At 44.3% G+C, this 23,569-nt stretch overlaps 1 protein-coding gene across 1 annotated transcript in view; it reads right to left on the bottom strand.

Annotated features, from left to right (window-relative positions):
• Positions 1-21,926, bottom strand: part of amot (angiomotin) — a 30,403-nt gene extending 8,477 nt beyond the window's left edge. Inside the window, exons 1-8 of the mRNA XM_085364215.1 lie at positions 21,876-21,926; positions 20,415-20,472; positions 17,075-18,065; positions 14,214-14,838; positions 13,730-13,874; positions 8,539-8,631; positions 5,605-5,750; positions 2,185-2,334 (exon numbers count right to left, since the gene is read on the bottom strand). Coding sequence (XP_085220341.1) covers positions 2,185-2,334; positions 5,605-5,750; positions 8,539-8,631; positions 13,730-13,874; positions 14,214-14,838; positions 17,075-18,065; positions 20,415-20,472 — 2,208 coding nt within the window. The 5' untranslated portion in view covers positions 21,876-21,926. The remainder of the gene's footprint in view (positions 1-2,184; positions 2,335-5,604; positions 5,751-8,538; positions 8,632-13,729; positions 13,875-14,213; positions 14,839-17,074; positions 18,066-20,414; positions 20,473-21,875) is intronic.
• Positions 21,927-23,569: the final 1,643 nt, after the last annotated feature.

Here is a 23,569-nt window from a genome sequence, read left to right as displayed (position 1 = left end):
GACTCATCAGAGTCGCCTCCTTTGGCAGATATAACAGCTGAACACAGCCGTGGCTTCTGTCTGCAACAGAAATCAAATCTTCTCCCATGTCTGCTGCAGATGTTCCATAAACGTGGACCTTGTAGCTGCTTTGCTTTCACTCTTCTGTCCAGTTCATCCCAAACCAGCTCGATGGGGTTTGAGTCTGGAGACTGTGCTGGACACTCCGTGTTTCCAAGCTTGGCACAGTTGGACTGTTTGGGTGATTATCCTGCTGTAGGATGAACCTCTGACTGAGCAGAGGCTCCTGCATGGAGCTGCAGAGGCTCCTGCATGGAGCTGCAGAGGCTCCTGCATGGAGCTGCAGAGGCTCCTGCATGGAGCTGCAGAGGCTCCTGCATGGAGCTGCAGAGGCTCCTGCATGGAGCTGCAGAGGCTCCTGCATGGAGCTGCAGAGGCTCCTGCATGGAGCTGCAGAGGCTCCTGCATGGAGCTGCAGAGTGCTGTGGAGCTGTTCTGGTTCAGGGAGCCTCTCACTCTGTACGAGTCACAGACCCTGGATCAGCAAACAGCCCCAGACCGTCACACTTCCTCCTCCATGTTTGACAGTCGATGCCACACACTGTGGATCCATCCTTCCACCTACTCCACAGCAAAGATCCTGCATGATGAACCGAAGATTTCAAATGTTGATCCATCAGTCCATGAAACCTTCTTCCAGTCTTCAGCAGTCCAATGTTTCATGGCCCAGACGAGCCTCTGTCTTATTCTGACGTCTGGCTTTCTTGCTGCAGCTCGTCCTCTTAAACTTGCAGCTCGAAGTTTCTCCTCACAGCTGAAACTGAGACTTTCTCACTACGACCACTATGAAGCTGCTTGAAGCTGATGTCCTGTGAGCCGCCATCACACAGCTGTTAACTCCCAGGAACGTGTGTCCGATTCAGTCGTGTCGTTGGGTCTGCAGACCTCTTCCTGTCACAGTTTGAAGGAAGCTGGACTCACTGACGCCTTGACTTTCTTTGCAGTTTCTCTGTAGGACAGACCTAAATTTATAAGTGTTACGATGGTCTGTCTTCTACTGTTAATCGCCTTTTTGGAACAGCTGTAGGACTTAGCAGCACCAGCTTTCACGGCTGGATCAACCTCCACTGTTGCAGAGCAGCTTTAAATTGTTAACCTGTTTTTGTTCCCTGAAAAAGGCCATTTTCTGAAATGTGCATTATTTTTCAGTTTTGGGTAACCTTACCTTTTTTTAAACCTCTGGGAGGTCCCCACTTACCTTTTTACCATTTCGAGCTGTTCATTGGATTTGAACAACTTGAACAGAAATAAATAACTGGAAAAATTGGGTTGTTCTAATCTATTGACTGCGGGCGGTTTATCCTTCAAGCTCGGGTCCTCTACCAGAGGCCTGGGAGCTTGAGGGTCCTGCGCAGTATCTTAGCTGTTCCCAGGACTGCGCTCTTCTGGACAGAGATCTCCGATGTTGTTCCCGGGATCTGCTGGAGCCACTCGCCTAGCCTGGGAGTCACCGCACCTAGTGCTCCGATTACCACGGGGACCACCGTTACCTTCACCCTCCACATCCTCTCGAGCTCTTCTCTGAGCCCTTGGTATTTCTCCAGCTTCTCGTGTTCCTTCTTCCTGATATTGCTGTCATTCGGAACCGCTACATCGATCACTACGGCTGTCTTCTTCTGTTTGTCTACCACCACTATGTCCGGTTGGTTAGCCAACCAAGATCCTGTGGGTTGGAAGTCCAATCTCGCTCATACTGTATGTGAGGTATGTGTAGATTTAGTATTTAACAGACTTGCTGAAATATATATATATATATATATATATATATATATATATATATCCTGCACAAAAGCCACCATTGCTCATGACAGCTTCAAGATGTCTCGAGCAAACTTTAAATGCGCTTGTGTGGTATGGGTTACATTTTATTTTAGAAAACTGTACCTGCTGATTCCAGGACCACTTGTAGCTCTTCACAAGCGGTCCTCGGCTCTCGACTAAATATTTTCACTCTTCTTAAGTATTTGTTCTGTATTACAGCGGATAACCAAATAGCATAGTTCACCATTAAACAATTGCTCAATAAGATCTTCATCTTCCAGTCATAAAGGCCATAATAAAGTGGTGACAAATTACCAAGAACTCAGCAGGTGGGATGGTGAGTCAGCACATGTGCTGTGTTACCTGTTGCATACGGAGTGACTCCAGCTCTCTCTCCAGTCTTGTACGAAGTCGGTGTTCAAGCTGTTCTCGCTTCTCACAGGCTGCCTGGAGCTGAGCCAGAGCCTGCTGCATCCTCTCCACCTTCTCCACGTAAACCTGCTTTTTCTTCAGCTGTGCACACACACACACATTATGTTCCACCACTATTACAACCCTGTAATATTTTAGATTCTCATTCCCTGCATCATTATGCTCACTGCACATTCTGGTCCTCTCAGTGATTTACATGAAACAATTATTCCAATCATATGACATCACTGAATCTCCAAACAAATGTAAATCTGATCGATACACAGCCCATAGCAACAGCAGCTCCTGATCCATCACAGTTTACAGGTTTGTTTGTTGTGTGTGAAGCACAGAAACACAGTGATACGTGTTCTTGCTGCTGGTTGGCTGTAGTGCACAAACCAATGAGAACTAAAATCCAGTGAGGAAGTCACACTGTGGACATCATCATCATCATCAGTATCCAATGTCATAAAAAGCAGAAAAATAGGTGAATGCATGAGCATGTCATAGCAGTGGCTGTGACACTCGTGCTCATGTTAGTATAATGCTAACATGAGTGCAGCTGGCCCCCCTGGAAGCCCACAGTAATAAATTTAAAATTATGAGTTTGCTAAGTTACATATTTATAGAAATGTATTTATTAGGGGTGCAACGATACACAAAATTCACGGTTCGGTTCGATACTTTGGTGTCACGGTTCGATATTTTTTCGATACAAAAAAATGTTCATGCATTTTTAATTTGTCATTTATTAAAATTATAAATTTATATTTTAACTCAAAAGTACAGTTTTTAAATTTAACCCTAACCCTTGTGCGTGTTTTTTATTTTGACAGCGAATGCGCACCTGCGGACCACTTATGTGCAGCCCTGGTTATTTAGCTCGTCATATTGCAGCCACAGAAATTCTTTTGTCCATGAAACCATAAAGCTGCACTTTCTTTTTGCCTTATAGTCTGATTTGTCATAACTTCTCCGTTTTGTGGTAAGCTTTTCTTTGGCTGTCACTTCTTCACCCTGACCTGTCTTATTTGGCTCAGCAGAACTGAAATGCTTTTACACATGCACTCACATAAGCTCAGCGATTCTCTGCGCGATCAACCTCTCACATGTTTAAGCTGCGGGAGATTTCACTTGTCATGTTTGCATAGTAAGCTAACGATTAATAAGACGATGTCAGAGGAATTGGTGCACAAATTATCATCACTCACAGATCAGTGCTGTCGCTCTCTATACACAGTTCGCACGATTGCAAAGTGAAAGCAAAAAAACAAGCGCAAATTCAAACGCGATTTCAATATGTCACATATTGACAGTGGCTCACCGATGCCAATGACATAATTACCCAGCTACATTTCTGAAAGAATGCAAAAGCATTGACATATATTTTTCCTACAATAGCCCGACGGGCAGGGCAGAGAGATTTTTGTAGCCCGACTGGAAAGATCGCTAGCTCCGGGACGTCGGGCTAGCGATATTGCAAGCCCTGTATCTGATTGAGGAATCACTCATCTTTGGAAAAGAGAGTTTATTACAGAGAAATGTCTCTTTCCAAAATAAAAGCTATACTATCCGCTTCTTCTGGGCTATATTCTCAGCAGCATAAGGAGAATCATGTGCTAACGGCTGTCTAAATGACTCGGCTAAAGTTAGTAGCATGGTGCTGGTTGTTTTTGTCTTTGCACTAGGATGATGTCGGCGTAAATGTGCAGTCATATTCGTTGTGTTCCCACTAGTGCTTTCAGGTTAATCTCGTTGAAATGACCTTAACCTTCAGGGTCATACGTCACATGAAAACCAAAATAATTCCAAACGCCAGATCTGAATGAGGGTGGGGGAGGTCCATCTTGCAAGGAGAGCTTAACTTCTGTCTCGCTAGCTTGCCCTGCGCTCTTCCTTCTGACTATGCTGTCTGTGTTGAGCGCTCAGTGGATCTGCGCTCGACAGTGCAGCCTAGGCGGAGTAGTCGAACACAGATTCACTGAGCGCTCAACACAGACAGCATCGTCAGAAGGAAAGTTGATAAAATAAATTACAAATGTTGTATTGTTCGATACATATGCGTACCGAACCGAAAGCACTGTATCGAACGGTTCAATATCGATACGAATATCGTTGCACCCCTAGTATTTATATAAAAAGTGAATTAAAACTGGTAATTGGAGCTGGTTAGTTAGTGAGATCGCTCATTACTCTGACCTGAAGTCACTGCTCTCGTAGGGACGTTTGTGCCCCAGTGGCTGGTGGCTCACACACTGGCCTGGTAGCCATTGATAGTCAACAGCCTGTGATGGGTATGTTTTCTGAATAAAACGTTTAGTGGTGTGCAGACACTCTGCGATTTTTGGCCCATTGTGAGCCGATTTTTCAGTCGTGCGACCGTTTTGGTGATCGGTGAGTTTGGCCTTCATCGTGCGTCGTGTAGTATACGCCGGGTAACGAGAAGCGATTAACACCTCACGACCAGCTCCCGATCATCAATCGCTTGGTCGTGAGGATTTCAAACCGTCGTGAGGGTGTCACCGCAACTGCTCACACTGCGCACGTGCAAAGACATAAACGTCGCCTTTGTAACAGGGACTCAGCCAGCAGAGCCACTCCCTCCACGGTCAGGACCAATAAGATCATGAGCAGCTCCTGACAGGATACAAGATTTATCATTTTGTGCCTGCAAAACTTCTCCTGTTTGAGGTGAATATTTCTCTGTAATGAGGAGCAAACGTTCTGTGGAATTTGTGTGTGAATGTGTGAAAATGGAAAGCGTGCTCCTAAAACGTGTCCAGGGTCAAATGTGAACCTTGTTACTCATTAGATGAGCTCTGAATATTACCAGGCTGTGCTCAGAGTGTGACCTTAACCTGCCACGTTCTCAGAAACTCTTTCGTTTAGCTACACAAGCTTTATAGCTTTTTATGCACCGTGTTTAAGCTACAGCTTAGTAAACCTATCAGGAACAGATCAGTTACATCTGTAGGCTGATCCATTTCATCAATAGAAATAATTCCACTCTGATCGGCATAGAAACTCATTCCCAGTGGACAATCCTAACGTTTACATTTATAAATGACAAACTGCGTCTGCCACATCAGAAGCAAACAGGAACATCAGTCTGTACATTTATTTATCTCCTCGCACTGATCTAATGGCAACGTGAAGGATTTCCTGTAGAAGCTGTGCCTCATTGTACTCTTGGAGTTGTTTTTCTCAGAAAGTAATTAAAGGCTGATCTGCACCACTAAACTTACATGTCATATGTGTGTGTTGTTAAGTGTGTATTCTTCATACACAGCCCTAGAAAAGTGTTTACTCAACATCTATAAATGTAATGCGTCTAAGTCAATGAAAGCAGCGTAGTCAAAAACGCCACACCTCCTCCTCCAACTTGACGACTTTGGCCTGGGCGTTGTTCAGCGCCTGGTCTCTGATCTCGATGTGCCTTCTCTGGTCCTCCGTGGTCGAGCGCAGTGCGTTCAGCTCCATCTCCAGCTTCTCCTTCTCACGCAGCGTCTCTTTGTCTGAGCGCACAGAAGGACATGAAACACTGAACACTGTCCTCACCACAGCAGACCTCAGATACACACTCAATGACACATAAATGACTGACAGTTAACATTTGATGCCACACTAAACACAATTATGTCAAACATGGATCAGCCCAACATCTTATGTACATTTTATATTTGTATAATCTTATATAAAATGATAACTCGTTGTAATTATCACTTTCTTTCTTTGTTATGACAAGAAAACCATCCAGCTTAAGATAAACTCCTGACATGATACGACTGGTTAGAGCGTGCACTGTCCTCTGATCAGCTGAACTCTGTTTCACAGCTTCACCAAGTGAGGCGACAGCACTGAAGTTTCCAGAAGCTTCCTTATGAGTGATCGTTGGTGTTGTTGCTATGATGATCACACGAACTTTAAGGATGCACCGTCAAGCACTGAGAAAACGCAACATGTGAGTCTAACGAACACGTTCAAGCGTCCACTAGAAACGTAGTCAGTGAGCGCCAGGCTCCAAGCGCACATCTGTCAGCTGACAGTGTTTGCTGGCTCGTCCACAGAGAAACCCAACAAACCCGAGTAAAGTGAACAGGAGTCACTACTTTTGCACGTCCGTCGTTGTCTCTGTGTTCGGATACGCCCCAACCGAGGCAGGCACAGCAGTAGCAAGCCCCTCACACAGATAAGGGGCTGATTCAGTACAGCATGAAAGGGACGGTTTCACAACAAAACAGGAACAACACACATTTCTCAACTTCACACAAAGGAGTGATGTCAGTGTATTTGTCAGAAAGAAAGGCTCGACACACTTTGATATGAACCCTGTCAGCGCGAAACCTGACAGGTCTCAGACAAACGAGCTTTAAATGAAGTCCACATAACGTCCCAAACAAGAATAATAACACTTTACACACAAACTGCTTCCTGACAGTTAGACAACCGATAAAATGAGGAAGGTTCACAGAATTTGTGAGGCTGTCTCTGATGTGCCAGGTTGAATTTCACAGTTTGTATCATGTTCTTAATTATTTTGAAGTTAATTGTGAGTCCAGAAACCCCAAAAGTAAAAAACAAAATAAAAACTTAGCAGGTCGAGTTTCTGCCCCGAATAATCACCTCGCTCTACTTTTTAATATCCAAACAGGGAACGCCGGGAATGCTGTAACAGTTCTGAGACTTTCAGCACTGTGTGCTGTGATTCTTGTGCTGCCTGTTAATCATCTCAGCTGGAGTAGACTGGACCTCTTTTATTTAATGCGAGTCCTTTATGAGATGATTGAAGGTGGCTGCCATTAAAACCTGGTGACTTGCAGCATTGCCGTGTGAGCTCCATGGACTGCTAAAGATAATGTCGAATGAGTGAAAGCTGAGTGTGTTTGTGGCACCGATGAAGTGTAAAACACTGCTTTCACATCGGGGACATGCTGATGGTTTGACCACCAGCGAGTAGGGATGGGTATCGTTTAGGTTTTATCCGATACCGGTGCCAAATCGGTACTTTTGAAACGGTGCCGGTGCTCAAACCGGTGCTTAAAGAATGGAGAACACAAAATTGGTCCAAAAACCTCTCATGTTCAGCTGTTTTTTGTAAAAAGATAACAATGTTAGCCTTTTCTGCAGCTATGGGGCATATATGGTATCACTCTTGGCTGGAAGCAGTGCTTAAACAATGGAAAAAACACAAACTTTGTCCTAAACCTCTCATGTTTAACTGTTTCCCACTTTTTCTTTGGTCATTTTAGCCTTTTTGTCCAGGGTGAAGGGAGCATCTGCCATCAAACAAGAAGACAGCCGCATGTAGCTATGATGATGTTTGCTAGTTCACCTTACATGCATTAATGTAATAACGTGGTTAGCCTACTCAACGTAAATTAGCTACTTACGCAGAGAAGAACGGCTGCTGCTGCATCATCATCCTCATCATTCTGCTACACTGGCAGGGCTAGGGGCCAGGACTCTCCTCTTCGTGTTTTTGGGGGATGTTGCATAACAGGCAACCCACCCGCAGTAGATGTGCTCGGTGTGAGGTCTCGCAGCAAGCTATCAAATACGGCGCATTTCTGGGCTTTTTAAAAAAAACGCTATGCGTCTCCAGGTGTTTCATCGGATTCGAGGTGTTACCTCCTTTGACAGTATCACAGTATCAGCTTAAAGCACTTGTTGCTGCTGAGTTTGCATCTTTTGCTGTGAAGTACAGCCAGACTTTTGACCGCTTCGCCTTGGACATTTTTAATCTGTAGCTCTGCTCTAACAGAACGTACGTACCTGGCCCCGCCTACTATCCTGGGAAACGTAAAATTATTGGCTAGAATCTAAAGTGTATCACAGCTCAGGGAAAAAAAAGCACCGAAATAAAGCACCGAAATGTGCGCTGCTTTTCGGTCTGGTTACTACCGTTTATGTCAGAACCGGTGCCATCATGGCACCGGACACCGGTACCCATCCCTACCAGCGAGGGTCCGCAGGTTACGGCCCTTCATTTGGACTGTTTAATGAAAAAACTTACTGATACAGGTTGATGACAGAAAATAATCTGAGAGGCTCACCTACATAGAACAGCTGAGTGTCAGACACAGTCTGTCCAGCTCAACAAGCAAGTCGTCCCGACATAAAAGAGTTGACAAAACTATTGTCTGCTTAGTTTCCATGTGGACACCAACAGGCAACAGTGATGTGCATCATCCTCTAATAGCCTGCATTCTGCTGACAGGTGTTATATTAGAAAATAATAATAATAACTCGTCATTATTCCTCAGGAAGGTTGTTGGTTTGATGCTGTCTATGTGTGGCACTTACTCTGTGTCAGGAGCTGGGAGATGGTTTTGCGGTTGTCCTCCGAGCCGTCACACTCCTTAGCAGCGAGCTGCTTATTAGCGGTTTCCATGCGCTCTTAAAAACAACAGCACATAACACAAAATCTTGGTGCCTGGGTATACACACATACAGCACAATGCATTTCAATGACACTGGTATGGCGTTATCATTGTGCCTCTATTCTGAGCGCATGTAAAAAACCAAAAGAAAAAAACCAACAACACGCAAAAAATTATTTGGAGGGAAGAAAAGTTTAATGTCTCAATGCAAGAAATGTATTCCAGTTAGGGCTGGGCCATATCATACCGTCCACGGTAATACCGGTGTAATGTTGGGCAACGATAAGAAAATGAAATATGGCGATAGAGTATGGGTAAAACGCACATGCGCAGTGCCTTTGTTTACCTACGCACATGGAAGGAAAAAGCATGGCGGCGACGGAGAATAAGAAGGGCGAAAGTGGATCGTTGAATGAAACGATGAACCTGAACTGGTTTGTAAAAATGCTGCAGCTTCACTGGTGGAACTGGTTTAGCTTTGGTCCGTCAGATACACAACAAAGCACTATTTTTGGTAGCGCATGCTAGCGGGCCGTCGTTATTACCGTGTTGTTTGGAAAATACGGCGCACTTAAAATCAATCCTTTGATTTCTCTGAAAGTCGACAGAGCCCCTTATAATCCCGTGTGCCTTATGTATGAACTCTGGTTGTGTTTACTGACCTCGAAACGATTTTATGTGCACGGCGCTCGAAAATCTGTCACATGTTTCAGTACGACTTTGCTGAGCTACGAAGCCGCACCGCTTGATGGATTGTGGGAGCGTTACGGCTATCGTAGGCGGAGCCTCGCGGAGTGATACGTACTGTGCTTCAACATAATGTTACCGTACTGTGTGTATAACCTCTTTTTAAGTTGTGTGGATGTTATACATGGTTATGCTGAGGATATGTCGGCCAGTTTCCACTGGAAATGCCTTTTGGTTAAACTGTCAATGCACTGTTACATTTTTACATAACTTTAATGCACATAAAAAACAGCTGCTTGTTTAAGTGAAAATATATTAGTATAGTGTCAATTATATCGTCAGTTATATCGTTATCGCAAATTTTCAAATGTATATCGTGATAAATATTTTTGGTCATGTCGCCCTGCTCTAATTCCAGTGTTTGCTATTATCCACACACACAATAACAGCCGCTCTCGCTCAGTTGTTGGTATTTGCGCTTGCTCAGATCTCTGCTCCCTGCAAGCTCAACTCTCCGTACACCGTCATAAGTGTGCCACAAAACCAACCAATTACAGACTTGGATGCAAATATTCTGATTGGCTGTAACGGTCTCCAATCAGCTCGCTAGCTACTGCATTCTGGAAACACTGTCCAGAATGTAGCTAAATCCATTTTCGGTTAGGATGTTTCATTATTTAATTTTAAAATATATAAGGTTACATGGAGATATAAAAATTTGTTTATAGGCAATTCTTCTAGAGTTAAATAGTGGGGAAGGAAATGCAGGAGACTGACAAAACACAAATATGCCCAAAACACCAAATTCGCCCGAGACATAAACAACTCATCAGCAAAAGCTAGCAATGTTGCAACGCAAGCTAACACGAACCCTGGAGCCCCGAATGATTTGGTGAGCGCTACAGAATCACTCAGGTCGGAACTGAAAGAGGATCACGACAGTCTACAAAAGGATATTAATTCTCTACACCAAGAAATGGGCAACAAACTGGACAAAACAACTGAAGAAATGAAAGGAGTATCAGAGAGAGTGGCCACAGGTGGGGAAATGAGGGCGCGACTGTGGAGCTGAGCGGAGCGCTCACCGTATTCAAAACAAGCTGATCGAGGAGGGACAGTACCTGACTTTTTGGAGTTGGGGAAGAAGAGGAAGGGACGTTTTCAAACACCCTACACAAGAATATGAATCCACTGAGAGGACCAGGCCGTGTATACAGCACCGCACATGAAGCCAGCCTCAAGCTGCACAGTTTTGATTACTTCTCCACTCGGTGAGCGCTTCGCTCAGCTCCACAGTCGGCATTTTTGCCACCATTGCTATACAACACGCAATGTCACAGCCGCTTCAATTCATTAGAAGAGAGAAGCGGCACCAACAGCAGGAGTAAAGGCGGTGGACAATTAGGATCCTCTCCTTATGGAAGAGACAGGACACAGGTGATATTTCTACATGAAACATGTCAAAAAGGTTTGGATATACAAATTCCATCTTCAGCTCACATAAGAATAGCAGGAGAGAGAGAACTACCCTGATATCAAGCAATGTTAATGTTGAAAATATTGAGGAAGATGAGGATCAAGAAGGCAGATATGCAACTGCGAAAGGAAAGAGTGTCACAGTAGCTCGTGTGTATGCACCTCCAGAGGGGGACACACATTTGACAAGATTACCACCAAGTGTGACGGAAATTCCTGATGTGGACTGGAATACGACTTTAACAATATCGAGGACACAACAAGCTTTAAACAAAATAGAGAAATAATAAATCATTCTTATAAAAGAGACGGGGCTCTGCAGAGGGACGCACACCCACCAAAGCATGGTGGTGGCAGTAAAATGGGAACAGCAGACATATCTGACCATAATGCTATTTATTTAACTATGCATCAAAATAAACAGACGAACATTATGGAAAATGGCGTGTTTAACAAAAAAAAAGAAATCCAGGACTGCAGAGAGAACAGACAATAACATAGGACACAGTTAAGGTAGCAAAATGTCAAAATTTCTACACTGCTTTAAAACTCAGCATGACCCGTCTGAACTGGTGGATGAAAAAGAAATTGTAGATTATTTTGCTGGATTAGACGTCCCCTCTGTAGGAACCTTTCCAGTGACACCTTAACCTCACTGATCACTAAAGCAAAGCGTTATAAGGCTGTACCATTCGTTTGGCTACCCCAGTGAATGGTACAGCTAGCCCCCCTTTACTGGATTCATTCAGCTGGACAGTTAAAAAGGCCAAAACTCGTGAAAACAGGTCGCGATATGAGTCTTACAAAAAGAAGATAAGAATGAGTACTGCAAATCCTATCGGCCGATATCTTAAATGTTGGCTGTAAACTCCCAGACCTGACAGATGAAGATCAAACAGGATTTATTAAAGGTCGACACACACGGGACTACATCAGACGCACATTACGCCCATAAGTGAAGCCAACAAACGTGGCGTTCCCACAGCCTTAGTGAGCCTGGATGCTGAGGGTTTCAACTAGACTTTGATTAGACGTATACCAGCGTTGTGTCATGAGCCAGCGGCTGGAATGAAAATAAATGTGACAGCTAGCTCTGAGCTCTCCACAGGAACAGGTCAGGTCTGAGACGTATACGAGACAAAGCAATGAGCTGATAGCACAGGAAGAACAAAGAACGCAGACAATATCGTGCTAGACCTTAAAAACCCAGTTGACACATTCTTCAAGCTCTGGACCATCTTAGAAAAGTTTAGAGAAAAATCTGGATGTAAATTAAATATTTCTGAGACTCAAATATTGTGCAGGAAGGATTGAATTCATCAGACAGAAGTACAAACTTAAATGGGATTTGGGAGCCCGTCTAACAACAGGTCTAAACACACTGTATGAGACAGCACGATTAATAATGCGATGCAAAAGGATTGAACCAAACTGGCACCCTCAGTCTATGCCTGCGCTCAATTTACCCAACGGACTAAATGTACACATATCTGAGGGATCCAAATCCTGTTGTCACGGCAACATTAAAGGTCTGGTGGGATCTGGTAGTCAAACACAAAATCAAGGTAGATTGTAAAATGCTGATTTGGTCCTCACACTGGATAGTGCAGAAGGACTGGGGAACCACAGCAGTATGCACATGAACTGTACACGTGTGGTAAGTCCTCTGAGAAGCTCAGGCAGGAGTTTGAGCTACATACCTCTGACTTATTTAGGACACGTTTTATAACACTGAGATCAGAAGCATCTCTCTCAGGAGGCCAGTGAGTTAATAGAAATGTTCATTGTATATAAAACAAAAATGGGAATCAGAATGGAGACTGAACTATCACCGGATGATTGGCTTTGATCCATCTGCCTGTTCCAACACACCTCTACTTGGACAATGGAGAGAATTTGGCTCACAGTTTTTGGAAATGTGAAAAGGTTCAATCTTTCTGGGAAATGTTACAAAACACTCCCAGATTTCTTATCTCCAGAAGTCATTCATGGTGAGGACATTTACCTGTTTAAAGTGATGAAAGTTGTTACACCAAACTGGCTTCAAAGTGATCCTTTGAGGCTGGAGCAAAGGCGAGACACGGAGGAAATTCCCACAACAGGAGAAGTGGAATCTTTCTGCGGCTCACCCAAATGTAGACATTCTTTGTTGTTTACGTAGCACCACACAAGTTGGGTGGGGCTTTGGTTTTGTCATTTGTCCTTCCTCATCCCGCTACGTTTTCCTTTATTCCCTCAATTTATTGTAAACGTTTGAGGAAAATGGAAAAACTAACGTTAAAAAACAGAGGCTGTATCCCCACACACTCCAGAGTTCCCCTGTTACATCCATCAGCTGCAGCGACCTGATTCCACTGGCTGCTCTGTATGCTTACCAGGACTCATAAGCTGTTCTTTTCCTTTCCCAAGACACTTTTAGATCTTCATTTAGATTCTAGTTTATAATAACTGGAACGCGTGCTAACTCTCTTTATTTATGTTGCTTTCAGTGTTGCTTTCATGCAGAAAGGAAAGTTAAAATGTCAGACCTACCTCCCCAAGAACAGCAAAGCTAGATGCTGTGAAGGTTTCTCTTTTTAATCAAGGGAAATCTGCAGTCATTGACACCAAAATGCTTGGTTTCCTTCTTTTTAAAAAATATTCCAGACAGTCTAAAGAGCTTGTTGGACTTTAAGTTTCTTCAAGACATTTCACCTCATAAAAATGAAATAAATAAATAAATGTGTAACTGTATATTACTTAAGTCACACTCTCACAGTGTGGGGCCAAAATGCTTGGAAGCGGCTGAGCCAGGACTTGGATCTGTCCTTTTGGGGACAGATCCAAGTCCATCCAACCGATCCCGTATTTCTGTAAACGCTGGGAGCTGAGACGGGGTACAGCTGTTACAGGTCATCATTACATTTGAAGTCATTTGAGGAATGTTGGTCATGTTCTTCACTGTTTCTCACCTCTGAGGTCTCTGTTGAAGTCATGCAGCCGGCGCACCTCCAGCTCCAACTTGTTCCTCATAGTTTTCTCCAGGGCCTCCCTCTTGGAGGAAGACTTTGCCAGGTTTTCATAGGCCTCTGAGACCAGCTGGATCTCCATTTCCAGCTGTTCACAGATACAGAAAGAGTGAAACTGTATACCAGTTACTGGTCCAAACTGGCCTTACCAACAACACCACTGTTCTATTGTCTGTTAGCGCTTTGAAACACATTTCAACCAAACTGTTCAGGAACGCATGAAGAAAACAGATTATAACCAAAAACATCTTCTTCTTCACACAGTGCTGCACTTGTCTTGCTGTTAGGCTGAACGTGTCAGCATCAGGTTTGAAGGAGTACTCTGGTTTCAAACAGGTCAAAGGTCATGTTGAACACTAACATCTGAAACTTAGTGGGCAACACTGTCTGCACATGTATCTAAACAGATGACTGCTAAACTTCTTACCTTGTGTAATTTAGTGACTTTCTCGCGACAGGACTCCATTTCCTGCCTCAACATCCTGTTTTCGTCTGTCAGTGTATCTACCATCTGCTGGGCACGGGCCATCATTGCAAAGGGCTCCCCCTGCAGGTGAGTGTAGGACTGTGAAAGGGGGAAAGGTCCAGAATGGACCGACAGCTGCGGTTGGGAAGGTCCTTGGAATGGCGGCTGCTGCTGCTGCTGATGATGATGATGCTGCTGCTGATGATGATGATGATACAGATGGGGAGGCTGCTGCTGCTGCTGCTGATGATGATGATGATGGTGCATCCTTGGTGTGGAGCCATAGGGATCTGGACAAAAACCATGACTCCTCTGTGGTGGGTGAAGCGACCCTGAGGTAAAAGACTCTGCCAACTGGTGGGAGCCGGTACTATGTGGACTACGAGGGACCGCCGTGAGTAAGGGCTCTCCCTGGTTCTGGGGTTGCTGATGAGGGAAGGAAGGATGAGAGGAGTGGGAGGCACTAAGGATGTTGCTAAGGATTGAGGACTGAGTGCGCGATAAAGAGCCCACTGAGGTGACAGAGGAGGTGGGACTGTGCTGTTGAAGGGGTCGCTGGGTGTGAACTAAGCCTTCCTTACTGGACCTGCAGAAAGCATGGTTACACATCTGTAAGTCAGTTGTTTTTGCACACTGTTGAACATTTATTAGCATACAGTTCGCTGAAACAGACACAGCATGTGTCCACAGCTATTTTATTGACATTTTTTTCATTTTCATTTGAGCCCAAATGATTTGCTCCAATCACATTTTAACAGTAAACAAACAGTAAACAAACAGCGCCTTTCTAGTCTAGCTGACCACACAAAAGCTCACATTTAACCTGTGTCACACACACACACACACACACACACACACACACACACACCTGCCATGTTTGCAGCAGCAGAAAGTCCCCACAGTCACACACAGAGGTAGAAACATGTTGCTGTTTAAGGCTACAGGACGAATTCACTGCATTGAGATTTGTGGTTGAGACCGTTTCTTCTTTGTAAGTGAGCAAACTTCAAATTTCAGCAGGAGGTCAAATAATAATTTCCCCCAGCATGCACACTAGTTGCATTTACATACAGACTAAGGCTTTTTATCACGTGTCCTGTCTGATTCATTGGTTTGTCTGCTTGGGTGATGTGTGACTTGTTTCTGAGTAACATGGGAACACACCAGCTTCAGCTGAGTTTGTTCAGAAAATATCTTTTGTCTTCAAAGGAATGGCATCAGACCACAGCAGGTCATGTCGTAGCACGTCCTGCCCTGACAATTAAAATCTGGTTGTATTCATGACTGTTTAAATCCAGTTTGCTCTGAGGTAAGTGCTAAACAGGCCCAACAGGATCCGTCTTTGCATCCAAGAAACCAGGGTCGGTTTTTGTTTTTCTACCTTCTGCTTGGAGAATTTTTACCCCGATGAAAACTAAAATCTTGTTTTTTACCGACTGATAATTGTTTATTTGACTTTAGTTTAGCCGTGGAATTGAAAGCACAGCTGCATGGTTAGCATAGGAGTGCTGAATAATCCCAAACTAGAGGTTTCTGATCCATTTAACAGCTGAGTAGAGTGTTGTGCTAAAGGAAGGAAGGAAGGAAGGACTCGGATATGTTGAGGTAGAGACAAAGTGTATGAATGCACACATACAAACACACACAGGCTCAGAGGATTGGGACGCTCATCTGTAACCGGAAGGTTGCCGGTTCAATCCCCAGCTCTCTCTGTCCTGCTTGTTGTGTCCTTGGGCAAGACTCTTCACCTACCGCCTGCTGGTGTTGGCCAGAGGGGCCGATGGCGCAATATGGCAGCCTGGCTTCTGTCAGTCTGCCCCAGGGCAGCTGTGGCTACAACCGTAGCTGCCTCCACCAGTGTGTGAATGTGAGAGTGGAATTGTAAAGCGCTTTGGGTGCCTTATTATTTTTACTTCTAATTTATTTGTTGAACACACTAAGTGATAACTCAGTGTAAGCTGAGAAAAGTAAATCAGTCTCAGCTCATCAATATTTCTGGGACGTCTTGATCAACGCCTGTTCAGCTCACAGACGCCGCAGCTCCACGCTTTGAAGCTGCCATTCCCAAACCTAAAACGGATCTTTCTCCAATCATTCTGGTGCTGACTGACATGGGAGTCCTAGGCCACGGTCCTCGTGGACTGCTGCCTTCGCATGCTTCTGTAAAAACTCCCTCCACCATACTACACAATTGGGTTGTGTAAACGGCCTGTATTTATATAGCGCTTTACTAGTCCCTAAGGACCCCAAAGCGCTTTACATATCCAGTCATCCACACATTCACGATGGAAGCTACATTGTAGCCACAGCCACCCTGGGGCGCACTGACAGAGGCGAGGCTGCCGGACACTGGCGCCACCGGGCCCTCTGACCACCACCAGTAGGCAACGGGTGAAGCGTCTTGCCCAAGGACACAACGACCGAGACTGTCCGAGCCGGGGCTCGAACCGGCAACCTTCCGATTACAAGGCGAACTCCCAACTCTTGAGCCACGAGTATAAGGTAGTATTAGGATATTTTGGTGTACTTTTATTTTTTCTCTAGTTGTTTGCCGAAAGATTAAACTTGTGTTTGAGCTGTAAACAGCACAGAGTCACAGCAGAGCTGGAGAACACCGAGGTTTTTGATGAACAAGGAAAAGACCACTTGTCACTTTTTAAGATCCGGGAATGGTTCAACAACCAATACTTTAACCAATACTACACCTTTATTGGAATAGTAACTACTGTAGAAGTCTGTTTTCCAGCCTACTGAACACAAGTGTGCTGAAAGTTGTAGCTCATTCGTATTTTCCTATAACTGCGTGAGGGCGTGCTCCTTACCTGAACGAGCCGTACTCTGGTGGGGGTTGGTATCGGACATGAGGCACTTCCCTCGAGTGTTCCCTTCCTCTTTGCTCCTGGTAAAAATGGCCTCCCGACTCCTGCTGCTTGGTAGGAGAACCCATACCTTTGAATGGGTAGTCAGGAGGTGGGCCACGATGCTGCGTCTTGTATAAGTCACCAGCTGGCCCTGGAGGGGGCAGCTGGGGAGAAAGTGGGGCGCTAGTGACAGGAGCGTGAGCTTTCACGCCACTGGTGGCCAATGAGAGCTGCATAAGTCGCTCACTAAGCGACCGAACGTGTCCTTGCTTCAGGTCCTTCAGCCCATCGTCCTGGTGGACCTTCCCCATGCCGCTAACTCGCTGCACCGTGGGGCGCCCCTCAGTGCGCACCTTGGCGCTGTTCACCCCTGTGACATAGAAGGCGGCGCCCACAGACGCTTGTAGAGGAGGCTGCTGGGCCTGGTTATTCTGCTGTTGAGGTTGAGGAGGGGGGCCGTGGCCCCGAAAATATTGCGACTGCACTTTGGCCTCTTCATATGTAGGGAGGTCTTCAGAGTTTGGACACTGTCCTTGGCTGCTCCCTCCTCCGCTACTACCTCCTCCCCCTCCCCCTCCACTACTCCCACCTCCTCCTCCGGTTCTGGAGGAGCCCAGCTTCTCCAGGCCGCTGTCTGTCTGCAACTCCTGTCCCTGTGGCTCCTGCCGGGCAATGTGGGGGCTCATGGAATGATCATCAGATGGCCCAACCTGTCCCTGCACCGAGTATCCTCCTCCCCCTCCTGTTCCACCACTTCCTCCTCCACCTTGTTGTTGCTGGAGCACATAATTCCGGTTCATTTGTTCCTGTAAGAGACGCTGCAGGACTGTGCTGCCGCCGCCTCCTACACTACTGCTGCTGTTGGAGGACTCCTCGGCTGCGGCCCTCATCTCCACCTCGCGCTGGCCACAAACCTCGTGGAAGGATAAGCTTCGCCCACGGTCGATATTCCCTGAGAGGAGAAGGGAAAGTGCCACAGTGAGTACAGACAGGAATGAGTTTAGTGGGTCAAGAGATCGACAGTCAAAGAAAGAGAAAGTAAAGTTGATACGAGAGGAAAGAAATAACGTTCAGGTCAGACAGGAACAGGAAGCATCCATCACCACCACTGCCCCGCGCAAACAACAGAACACAAGTGGAGGAGGAACAATTCCTGAAAAACATTAGAAACCATTCACCCAAGCCCTCAACCCCCGATCACACGCTCAACTAAGGAGTTAAAACCACAGAAAGAAGACGGCGGCGGCCGTTGGGCATTTAACTGTAAACACTGTAAGAGTAACACTGTTACTGTTCACGTGCCCGTCTCAATAAGACACACAGGTCATTCTCCAATCAACGAGGGCTTTCTGCTCAAACTTATTTGCATTACAATTTCATGGTGCAAACGTTGAACAACAAGCTGTGAATGATTTGCTTTCAGATTTCATGCTGGATTGAGCAAATATGACAAATCTTCACACAAAAACAAAAATATCAGTAGACAGACCCGTTCAAATACAACACAATTCTAGAAACACTAGTTATAACTTGGAAAATAATCATTATGTGGATATTTTTTATATTTTCAAACCCTGGGTCACATCCAAAGTCTTCAATTTGCCTGAAGGTGATATGATCCAAAGTTTGGATGATTCCTATGAAAATGTAACTTCATACTTCTATACGTTTTTTTATTCATTTATTTTTAAGTTTAAAATATGCCATTAAAAATGCAACAATTGCAGATATAAAGTGATATAAAAGGGTTTAAACTGCAAATGGCACAGGGTATTTGCTACCTTTCCTTGTCATTGTAAAGATTCTGAAAACAGTTTCTGAGATTCATTTGCAAATCCTGCAGGACATCCATGAAGGATCGCTGTTACCAGAGCAGTCCGTTTCATCTGCAAGTAGTGTCCCAACACGAAAAGATCAGTCCTAACGGGACAGTGTTCACTGCATGATTCACAATCATGTGGTCCTGTACAATATGTTACCAAGGCACCTACTCATTATGATATATTTACTGACTCTCAATATTTGGAAGCCTGCTATCCATCTCAGGAAAGACACCAGGGGTCTCCTCCTTTCTCTAGAAATTCGTGGATAAAAGAGGTCCAACACACTCGAGATATGCCCTCCACAGGAAAGCATGAATAATCAGTGTAAAACATGATCCATAGGTACAAAAAGGTAACAGCACGCCATGATTCATGAAAATCACAGAGCAGGGTCAGAAGATGCTTGAATGCACAGTGTGCAACTTTCTCAGAGTCAGTCACTATAGACATTTCAGATGAGCTCAAGAACAGCGTGTTAGAGTTAAACAGGACTTGGGCTCAGCCTCTTAGCTGCAGTCAAACTCCTAATACTTCACCATACCGACAAATTTTGGGCAATTTCACACCGCTAACAAACCTGACTTCCAACAGGACTGCACAACAGTGCACAAAGTCTAAAAACACACTGATGTGGAAGAACCTGATTGGCCAGGACAGAGTCCTGACCTCAACCCAAAAGAACATGTTTGGGATGAATTCGAGTGGAGAGTGCGAGCCAGGTCGGGTCAGTGTCAGTGCCTGACCTTTGGGAAGAACGGTCAAAATTCCCACATCATATTAAACACTATGAATTAAGAATGGGACATCACTCAATTTCATGTGTGTGAGGGCAGACGAGCTAATACTTTTGACAATATAGTGTAGCAGGATAGGCACAAGTACCTGGGTATCCCACACTCCAGTGATGTCCATGATGATGCATCATCTGTGGGGCAAAATACCTGAAGAGGCTAAGACCAGCGCTGAGAAGCCAGACACTGTGCTGGTTGGCAAGGAGCAGAAAACTGCTTTGATAGAAGTGGCAATCACAGATAACAACTCCACCAAGGAGCAGCACAAGAGCCTTGAGAAGTACTAGTTGAGAAAACAACCTAAGCAGGTGTGGAAAGTCTAGACGAGTGCCGTTACCTCCCAACTGGGAAAAGTGGCTTTTCCCAGTTGGGAGTTTTCTTTTTTGAATACAATCATCTAATCTCAATATTGCTCACAGTATTTATAACTGGTAAAGCATGGAAACTGGTAGTGTCTCTTCTACTTTCTTCTTTGAAAGTAATGGTGGTAGGCAGGGAGCTTCCTGGTGCACGGTCACCACTTTCAGGCACAAGTTCTACAAAGCAGCAATAAACTGAGGGAAAGTATATCAAAGGATTTGCAGCAAAACATACACAGTTTTTCTGTTGCATTCAAATTAGTATGGTTTCACTGACAACACTGAATGTGATCCCTGTTCGATAGAGTAGAGAAAAGAAAATCATTACATCTAGTTTCTGTTATCCTTCTCATTCTCAAGGAGGAAGATGCTTTTTTCCGAAACATCTGTTGGCAAATAAAATATGAGACAAAAGGAGAAATAAGTTAGTGTTGGTGAGATGCCTGCACTTCAGCAAAATACATATACAACAAAACAAAAGAGTCAAAGTTAGAAACATTTGTATTCAACATATTAACGTTCCTGAGTCTGACAGCCTTCCTAAGCTATAACAGTGGCTCAATCCAATCTAATGTTATTTATATAGCACCAAATCACAACAACAGTCGCCTCAAGGTGCTTTATATTGTAAGGCAGACCCTACATACAGAGGCAAACCCAACAATCATATGACCCCCTATGAGCAAGCACTTTGGCAACAGTGGGAAGGAAAAACTCCATTTTAACAGGAAGAAACCTCCGGCTTCCTCAGACTGTGGTGCTGTCGTTTCGATTCATTTTACAGAGAATTTTTTGGGAACAAAACTCAAAAAGTACTTCTTATAAAGATGTATGTTCAGTAGCTACTTTTTCTATTATTCTAGAATTTAACAGTCAATGTCATTAACGAATATTAAAGCAACACAGAGGCAGCTTCCAATATCACGTACCACCTGGTTGCACTTTGGCATATCTACTTAATATCGAATGGCTGTTTTTCATGGTTCATTCACACAAGTGTGGATTCTGACATTTAATTTGAAAGCCTATCAGCGAATTGCTAATGTAACATAAATGAAGTTGTAAAAGTCATTTTTCACCCACATGTCACCTTGTAGTCTGAAGCTTGTGGCAGCTCTGACATGACTTTTCACATAAACATGTTTATACTTGAACGAACTAGACTGCATGTTTGTCAGTGTATGTTCTGTCATCCAGGTTATACTAGTTTAAGGAACATGGAAGTGACTGGATTTCTCTCATCCCAGAGGAACTGAAGAAGCCTCTTGGATGAGAGATGAAATGTTGTCAGGAAACTTAAAGACATCCAGTCAGTTTCTTTCAAAGCTCTTTAGACTAGACTGCGTTTAAACACGACAGAGAATTGCAGCTGTTAGCTGAATAACTTGCTTTGTTCACAGACACAGAAGGGCAATGTCAGCTTTCTATTGGAGGAGAGACTCTCCCCTCTTCATTAAATCCAAATTCCAGTTGATCATTCATTTCGTGCCAGATTATACCTTAGTCTAGTGTATTAGTATGAGATCAACTCTCAAAGGTTTCTAGAGCTATCAAAAGCAGAATGGGGAACAGGACGTCTGGTTGCACTGAACTACCACCCGTCTGTTTTCAAGAAATCTGACAGCAATAATAATCTAAATCTCAGATTTGGTTAGAGCTGAATCAGGTGACCTTGAATCCTCCTTTATTATAGTGCTATAGGTGGTGGGCAGCTCCTCATAATGGAATGAGTCCTCTGAGCACCACGTTCCACGTAACCGTTTTTCTCTACTTTCTCTTTGCCCCTCACCTCCCACGTGGCCCTGTAGACGGCTGCTTCTCCCAAGCCTGGCTCTGTCAGAGGGCCTTCCTGTTAGAAGGAACATGGTCAAAATGGTGATTTTATGCGGACTCAAAATCAGTGCAGCAGACACCAAGATTCAAGGTAGACTTGTTACATATGCGTGTTATTTTTGTCATATTCATTTCAATGGATCTTCCTGTTGCAATCTGCATTTTAGTTCGTTTGAAACATTTGACAACACAAGAAGAAAACATTGGTGTACACATACTGAATGACAGCCAAATCTGTTTCCTGTTTAAATACACACAAAGGATCTGGACAATGAACAAATATTGGATGACAAATCTAGAAACTGCTTATCTCTGGCATTGAAATCTTTTCAGGTTTTGGGAAAATATGTTTTAGGCACCAGAAATAAGCATGCATAGTAATTTAACTGCTCTTATTCTTACATGAAATACGCGCACCCATACTCCACTGCAGCACAGACATGTATAGTTCGAGCATACTTCAATATTGCCATTTCCTGCAATTGCAAACATGTTTTAAGAGGCAAACTGGCCGTTTCCTCATCAGCAGCAAGTGGTTAGGGTCTGTTGGGTCATCCGTTACTGGAGTCAGATGCCATTTAGACAAGAATCAGTGTTTATTGTGTGCACATTAAAATTGTGCACATTGTACGACAGGTAAGCAGCACACCATATCTTTTCACAGTGCTGCGGCCTAGCTTCAAATCAGCAATCCAAAGCGATCCACTCCCACATTAGTAACGGGGAGTTCATCGGGTGGAAGTCTGTCTTCTTGGCCAGTTTGTTCCAATGGTTTGCCTTTAGTGTTCCAGCAGATTATGCATCCTGACAGAAAGTTCCTCAGCGCCGAGTTAGCAGAAGGAATCCAATATTTCTGTTGCAGCTCTGAGAGCATATACAGTCTTCCACAGTGTCCAATCTTCTCGTGTGTGTCCTGCAGTGTGGTCATACGCACGTCCTTTGGGATAATGATTGGATGCTTCATATGTTCTGGCATCGCAGCAGCAGCGAGGCCACCTCCAACTCTCAATACTCCATCCAGAACCAAGCTGGAATTATAACTATAACAACTTTAATTTGTATAGTTTCAAATATTAATTTAATGTTGAATCTGCCAAATTTGACAAGAAGACGTCAAATTCACAAAAATGGGAAAAAAGCTGAAAACACAAAAAACAGCATACAGTGGGGCAAAAAAGTATTTAGTCAGCCACCGATTGTGCAAGTTCCCCCACTTAAAATGATGACAGAGGTCAGTAATTTGCACCAGAGGTACACTTCAACTGTGAGAGACAGAATGTGAAAAAAAAAATCCATGAATCCACATGGTAGGATTTGTAAAGAATTTATTCGTAAATCAGGGTGGAAAATAAGTATTTGGTCACCTCAAACAAGGAAAATCTCTGGCTCTCACAGACCTGTAACGTCTTCTGTAAGAAGCTTTTCTGTCCCCCACTCGTTACCTGTATGAATGGCACCTGTTTGAACTCATCATCTGTATAAAAGACACCTGTCCACAGCCTCAAACAGTCAGACTCCAAACTCCGGTATGGCCAAGACCAAAGAGCTTTGGAAGGACACCAGGAAAAGTATTGTAGACCTGCACCAGACTGGGAAGAGTGAATCTACAATAGGCAAGCAGCTTGGTGTGAAAAAAATCAACTGTGGGAG

Source organism: Diplotaxodon limnothrissa, linkage group LG10, assembly GCF_057381915.1.
Source record: "Diplotaxodon limnothrissa isolate DT_005_m linkage group LG10, D_limnothrissa_male_GT1.1, whole genome shotgun sequence".
NCBI lineage: Eukaryota > Metazoa > Chordata > Actinopteri > Cichliformes > Cichlidae > Diplotaxodon > Diplotaxodon limnothrissa.
Note: the sequence above shows the minus strand (reverse complement) of the source record. Positions and strands in the feature narration are given on the sequence as shown.